At 49.5% G+C, this 7,446-nt stretch overlaps 1 protein-coding gene across 1 annotated transcript in view; it reads right to left on the bottom strand.

The window, feature by feature from the left end:
- The window catches only part of Rnf213 (ring finger protein 213), a 110,078-nt gene that overhangs the window by 87,509 nt on the left and 15,123 nt on the right, over window positions 1-7,446 (bottom strand). Inside the window, 5 exon segments of the mRNA XM_031354095.1 lie at window positions 3,023-3,234; window positions 3,972-4,127; window positions 4,574-4,731; window positions 5,290-5,403; window positions 5,629-6,099. Of these exon segments, the coding sequence (XP_031209955.1) occupies window positions 3,023-3,234; window positions 3,972-4,127; window positions 4,574-4,731; window positions 5,290-5,403; window positions 5,629-6,099 (1,111 nt within the window).

The following is a 7,446-nucleotide window of genomic DNA, read 5'->3' as shown; positions in this document are numbered from 1 at the left end:
AAGGCTGACTTGGTGGCTCATCGTTAAGAGTGCTTGCTGGCTGCACCCACGTGATGGCTCACAAAAGCCTGCATGTCCAGTTCTAGGGGACCTTGGGCCCTCTTCTGTCTCCTGGGCACATGCTACGCACACTCGTCTACTCCAGTCACATCCATAATATCAGGGATAAAATCCTGATAAAGGATAAGAGGCAATAAGAATCCAAAAGGAGTTCTGTGCCTCCTGGATTTCAGACTAGTTGCTGGTATCCCCTAACTCAGATGTGTTCCAGAATTAGTCTTTCCAATCATCAACACGGCCTCATAATTAGGCATAAAGGTACCCCAAGAAATGATTTGTAAATGGTTAAGATTGGGCATTGTCTCCTGGCCGACACAATGTTTCCAACTATCCTAGTTTGTTGCCAAGCTATCCATAGCTTGCATTCACTTTCAAAGTATCTCCCTTGCTAGAGAGCTGGCAATGGAAATTGTGTACATTCCTTAGAACAAGATAGTTCACAATAGTTAGCAGTATTTTGCATACTAGAGAGTAATGAAGGGTTTCCCTCACACTAGGACATTAGCTTATAGTGTTAGGTCGGGACCCCCCACTGCTAACCTCCCCTAGCCCAGAAAGGCAGCATGGTTGAGGAGCTTGCTTAGGCCCACCCAGTCTGTAACCAAAACAACAACTGAAGAGGAGCTATCTGCACCTGGCTTTTAGAAGCAGGTCACCTTAGTCAGAGCTAGCTTTCTTTCAGATTGTAATCCCTGTTTAGTTCCTGCTAAATTAACATGTATTTACTTTGCTGCTGACTCATTGTGTTCCTAAGGAAGGGCGATGTACCTGCACCTTGTTTTGATGTATCTTGACCATTGTACCACCTGACTTTTTCAAACCCTTCTGTATCGACTATATAAATCTGACTCCATATTTGAAAAATACACTCAGACCTTACACCACTTGTGTCTAGTCTGTTTGTCAAAGCCGAATCCCGTGCACACCTGGCCAGAACCCCTCGTCCAGCCGAACAAGGGACCCCGTAAGAAATCTCGGTCCGTGGCAGGCACATACATGATGCACATACACGTACATATGAACGTGAAGAGCCAGACTGACTCAAGACTTTCTCAGAGGCCCCAATGAAAGGACAAAGGGAAGTTTAGTTTTGTGTCCATGGTAGAGCCAGTTTAGGGCTGAGCCAGTGGCTCTAGAGAGGTTTCAGGGCCAAGTCTTCTGTATCTAAGGGATACTGTGTTCTCTTTGCCAGCATTGTCCGACTTAGCTCTCTGCTGACCTTGGCCATGTTCCCCACTGTAATATATAAGCACTCACATACACACAGACACAGACACAGACACAGACACAGACACACACACACACACACACACACACCCATAAAAGTTAATCCATCTTTCAAAAAGTAAAAATGAAAATTAAAAAAAAAATTAAAAGACCAGACTGAATAATATAGTCAAATCTTGTCTTTAAAAAACAAATTATGGGGGCTGGAGAGATGGCTCAATGGTTAAGAGCACTGACTGCTCTTCCAGAGGTCCTGAGTTCAATTCCCAGCAACCACATGCTGGCTCACAACCATCTGTAAAAGGATCTGATGCCCCCTTCTGGTGTGTCTGAAGACAACTACAGTGTACTCATAAAATAAAATACATAAATCTTTAAAAAAAATTTTTTTTAAATTATGGAATCTATGGGGACAACTCAGTCCCCACTGTCATGCCTAATAAATTGTCCTCCGACCTCCACAAGCATGGCCTGGCTTCTTGTGGTATAAACACACTCACACACATATGCACACACACACATAGATACACACACATAAATGTAATAAAATATTTTATGTCAATGCTGAGACCCTGTGTTCTACCACCAGTACTGAGAAGCTACACTGAGTAAAGCCACAGGATGCGGAAGAGGCTCAACACGGATTCTACCCGTCTCTCACCATCACCTCCCACACCGCAACTCCAGTGCTGCTTCAGCAACTCAAACAATGCATTGACTAGTAAAATAACTCAAGACTCAGACATTGGGGCTAGAGAGATGGCTCAGTGGTTAAGAGCACTAACTGCTCTTCCAAAGGTCCTGCGTTCAATTCCCAGCAACCACATGGTGGCTCACAACCATCTGTAATGGGATCTGATGCCCTCTTCTGCTGTGTCTCAAGACAGCTACAGTGTACTCATATAAAAATAAATAAATAAATAAATAAATAAATACATAAATACATTAATCTTAAAAAAAAAAAAATCTGGCCTCTGACAGAAGGGACAGGACGCGGATATGGCACATGGCTGGTCAACTCCTCAACAGTTCTGTGGCCTGTGGAAGGAGGATACATGGCTGCACCATGGCCTGTGGAAGGAGGACACATGGCTGCACTGTGGCCTGTGGAAGGAGGATACATGGCTGCACCATGGCCTGTGGAAGGAGAACACATGGCTGCACTGTGGCCTGTGGAAGGAGGATACATGGCTGCACCATGGCCTGTGGAAGGAGGACACATGGCTGCACTGTGGCCTGTGGAAGGAGGACACAGGGCTGCACCGTGGCCTGTGGAAGGAGGACACATGGCTGCACTGTGGCCTGTGGAAGGAGGACACATGGCTGCCAGGCTGAAGAGGCTAGTGAGCAATAGAAGAACATAGGGAGGGACCTTCTAAAAGTTCCAGCCAAATGGAAATAGCATAAAGATGGAGAAACGACAATGCGAATGACAAGAAGTGACAAGCATGGGAAAGACTCTTGGCCCCTTCTCTGAAAGGTCACCTTCAAAGCCACCTTCTGACAGTTCTGTCAGAGACAGACCACTGCCCCTCCTGCCCCACCCAGGGCCCCATAGCGCTCCTCCTGAGCTCCTCCTACAGTGGGGGTTAAGTCGCACCAGCTTCCAAAGGCAACTTTACACCTCAAAGAGGCAGAGGCAGGGCTGGCCAGGGCCAAGCAGAGGACCCAAACCCTGAAGTCTGCTCCCCATGCAGCCAAGGAGCTGACCCACTGAGGGTTCACGATAGCTTACCTCCATTGTCTAACAGGGCAGAGGCGACCTGCAGACAGCGGTTCACGTGTTCTCCTTTCTTTTGTGCCTGTTCATAGATGAACTCATATTCCACGGCATCCTTGCCACTGCCACCACGATGGATAACATACTTATAAGGAATGGGTTTGTCCAGGCTCTGTCGGGGAATGTCCATTTTGCCCTCGATGAGAGACCCGAGGTCATGCAGGTCTCTGTGGAGGAACATAATATATCCATTTACCAAGGACATGTCATGAAAGCCTAGCCCCAAGGCTAAGGTACTTTTAGAACAGGGCATGCTTTCCAGCCAGAACCCAGAAAGAAATGCATGCTGGAGAAGGACTCAAATCAGGCAGTGGTGGCTCACACCTCTAATCTCAGCATTCATGAGGCAAATGCAGGCTGTTCTCTGTGAGTTTGAGGCCAGCCTGGTCTACAGAGTAAGTTCCAGGACAGCTACACAGAAAAAACGCTGTCTCGAAAAAATAAAAGAAACATTAAAAAAAGAAACATTTAGCCGGGTGGTGGTGGTGCATGCCTTTAATCTCAGCACTTGGGAGGCAGAGGCAGGTGGATTTCTGAATTCGAGGTCATCCTGGTCTACAGAGTAAGTTCCAGGACGGCCAGGGCTACACAGAGAAACCCTGTCTCAAAAAGCCAAAAGAGAAAAGAAAAGAAGAAACATTTATTTCCTACCAATTATGGTGGCGCATACCTATAATCTCAAACTCAGGGAGGCTGATGAGGCAGGAGGATTACTGTGAGTTCCAGGCCAGCTGGGGCAAAAGAATAGCACCCTATTTTAAATAAGCAAACTAAAGCAGAAGAAAAAGAAAAAAAGCAAAGAAAGCAAAGAAAGGAAGGGTGGAGTGCACACAACCTTTGTCGCATGACTCCTGAGAGGCGCCCTGTGAGGGACAGCGACAGCTCCAAGCCCTTGGATACTCACTTGGTGTAGTACATCTCACAAGCATCAGTCCAGCCTTTCTGCCCGAGTCCGTCTCCCCCTCTGATAAACACTTTGTGCTTGTCCGGAATGAATCCAAAGTCACGGGAGACAATAGCATGGAAGTACACAGTGACTCTGTCCCCTGGGTTAAGTGCGCTGGGAAGAGCAAGAAGGAAAAACACTAGCTGACAGGATACATGCACACATGCAGGTGCACACACATACATGTGCACACATGCAGGCACGCACATGCGCACGCATGTAGACATGCACACACACATGCACACACAGCATCCTTATTTCTCTGTTGTGTGTCAAACATGCCTAAATGCATGTGCCAGCCATTTAGGCTCAGACACACGGACCCAGCAGGCCACTGCATCTCCCAGCTAGGAGGCATCACCCAGCCCCAGCATGCTAGGGATAGTAGGGTTGGGGTGGGCTAGGACAACAGTGTGACTTCATCTGGGACAGTTCCTTAGGATCACATTGACTATGAGGCCTAGGGACTAGGAAGGGAGGACTTGGGACTGGTATCCCAGGAGGGCACTGACAGGAGCTGCACGAAGCTGGCAGAGCCACAACACAGGCATACGTCCTACCTCATAGCCTCTGGTGCAGCATCCCGCTGGCTTTTGTTTTTCACAACTGCTGCATAATTTCTGGCCTCTCCTGGCTTCCGCTGATCTTCTGGCTGGGTGTTCCCGCTTTCATTACTTTTCCTAACAGGGGTGGCCGACTTGTTGGTGAGTTCAACTTCCTGGAAGAAGCAATTAAGAAGTCGCAGGGCTTAAGACAAGATGTGTCTCACACCAACCAGGGCCCATCCATGCTCAGAACCTGTCAGGGCCTTCGGGTCTACTTTACCATGACACTCAGGAGCCTTTCTCTCTTCAACCTTGTCCACAGCCTGTCTACCCCTCATCTTTAAGAACAGGTCCACCACATTCTACCTTAGGGCTCATGCCATTCCCTGTCAGGGCACTTTCTACTGTCTATGGCTCAGCCCTCACTTCTGGTTTCTGCTCCCACAGTACCTCCCCAGGTCTCACCCAGCCACCCAAGCTGAGGGAGCTATCTCCTCTCAGGACACCAACCAGCATCCTCCCAGGACCCTCCTAGGACCATGTTTCCTCAGGGAACTTCTTCCTTACTGCTTTTTTCTAGCATGGGAGCTCCATGGAGACAGGCCTACCACATGACATCTTCATAAACACTGGGCCGTCATCCGGGGTGACAGGCTGAGGAAGCCATGACTGACACAAGACACAAGAGGAGCCCTGTGTGCTGGACAGCTCCTAGGAAGTCAAGCGTCTACCTGGTCTCTGTCCTTGGAGGCAGCAGGGCTCACAGACGATGGTTTCTGTTTCTGAACATTGTTTCCTGTTTCTTTCCCAGCTTTCTTTACCAGACTGGCTGCAGCATCAACTGGCTGGAAGAAACAGAGACCACCAGAGCCTTGAGTCATAGTGTCGATACGAAATGCTTTGGCTCTGGCTTCAGTAGGCACCAGCCATACGGGAGTAACCGAGAGCAGAGCCCTGTCCTGCCATGTCTAGGGAGCAAGCCCCAGTGAGGGTGGAGACAGAGGGCATAAGACATGTCCACCCCCATTTCCTATCCCCTGCTGCTCACCTCCAGCCTGTTTCACACTCACCGGCACTTTTTCCTCTTGTCCGGGTATCTCCCCCATAGACTCAGGTAACGGGGCCTTCTGGGAAGCATCAGCCATCTTAGGGTGGCTTTCGAGGGCAGAAAGGGCTGGGCCCCCCTCTAGGGGCAGGCCCTTGTCCACTGAGGGCTTAGAGGTATTGATGTCCTTCACTTCTGCATGATCACTGGGAACAAGGTAGCTCTGAGCGTCTGTGCGTTCTGCTGTCTGGCCCTGCAGAGGGCTGCCGCTGCCCTTGGTGTGCACAGAGCCATCCTTCTCCATTGGCATGTTCTCTGTGTCCAGGGAAGGTCCAGGCTGGCTGGCCGCACCACCCTGCTGGGCTTGGTTCTGGGGCAAGGCTGAGTCGTGGGATCCAGGGCTTGAAGGCATGTCGAGACTCCAGAGGCCAGAGGAAGGTACCTCTGAGGAAGAAATGGTGCCCTGTCTCTTCCTCCTCCTCTTCTCCTTTTTACTCTAAACAAAGATATTTGTTTACTCCTCAGAGTCTTCATGACCCTGGCACTCCTCTCCACACTCCTGTGCAAACCCTCGAGCAGGTGGAACTGGCTGTCCAAACCACACCTACCCCACCCACAGGTTATTCTTTTTTTTTTTCTTTTTTTTTTTTTTTTTCTTCAAGACAGGGTTTCTCTGTGTAGCCCTGGCTGTCCTGGAGTTCACTCTGTAGACCAGACTGGCCTCAAACTTAGAAATCCACCTGCCTCTGCCTCCCAAGTGCTGGGATTATAAGCATGTGCCACCACCACCCGGCACCGCAACTTCTTTTTATCATTTTTTTATCTATGACAGTTTGGTCTGCATGTATGTCTATGTACCACATGTGTGCCTGGTGCCCGAGGAAGAGGTGAGCCTCTACATGGCTGTTAGGAATCGAACCCGGGCCCTTTGCAAGAACAAGTGCTCTAAACCACTGAGCCAACATCTTTTGCTTGAGTAGAACTGTACAAAGGGAGAGGGTGGCAGAGCTGAGGAGGAGTCAGGAGGCAGAGCCACGCTCTGCCACAGCCTGAGTCTCACGCAGACTCATTTCTCATAGGAAATATCTGGGGCCCCTTTTGGGTATTAGCAACATTCCCAGGCTTCCCACACATGACACTGGTGTATTACATGGCACAAAATGGCAGTGAATGAAAAGGGGGGTTATGGTGGCACTATTTGGAGGTGTGGCCTTGTTGGAGTAGGTGGGTCACTGTGGGCATGGCCAAAGAGATCCTCCTCCTAACCACATGGGAGCCAGTCTTCTCCTGGCTGCCTTCAGATGAAGATGTAGAACTCTCAGCTCCTCCTGCAACATGCCTGCCTGGATGCTGCCATGTTCCCACCTTGATGATAATGGACTGAACCTCTGAACCTGCAGGCCAGCCCCAATTAAATGTTGTCCTTATAAGAGTTACCTTGGTCAATGTAAATCCTAACTAAGACAAGGGTGAAGTATTCCCTGGCTCCCTGAGTGACTTGCCCTGACTCCCAGGCAAGGCTTCCCACCTTAGGAACTTGGTCAAAGCCTAAGAACAGATTGTCAGAACCCCAGGTTCCCAGGATATGATGTTCTGGGTGGCCAATGGAGTCCCATATCAAGTGTCTCAGGATGCCCTGAACCCCAACAGTGTGACAAAGTCCTACCATAGACCAACAGCAAGGCACAGATGGGCCAGGCCCAGAGAGAGCAGGGGATGGGCCAGGACCACAGAGCAGGGCACAGACCTTCCGCAGGCACCAATGACAGGCTCTGGGTCTGAGAGGAAGAGAGGACACCATGCTGGGTCAGCCACACCCAAGGCTCAAGTTTTTTTTTTTTTT

Source organism: Mastomys coucha, unplaced genomic scaffold, assembly GCF_008632895.1.
Source record: "Mastomys coucha isolate ucsf_1 unplaced genomic scaffold, UCSF_Mcou_1 pScaffold5, whole genome shotgun sequence".
Lineage (NCBI taxonomy): Eukaryota > Metazoa > Chordata > Mammalia > Rodentia > Muridae > Mastomys > Mastomys coucha.
This window is presented reverse-complemented; position numbering and strand designations above follow the sequence as displayed.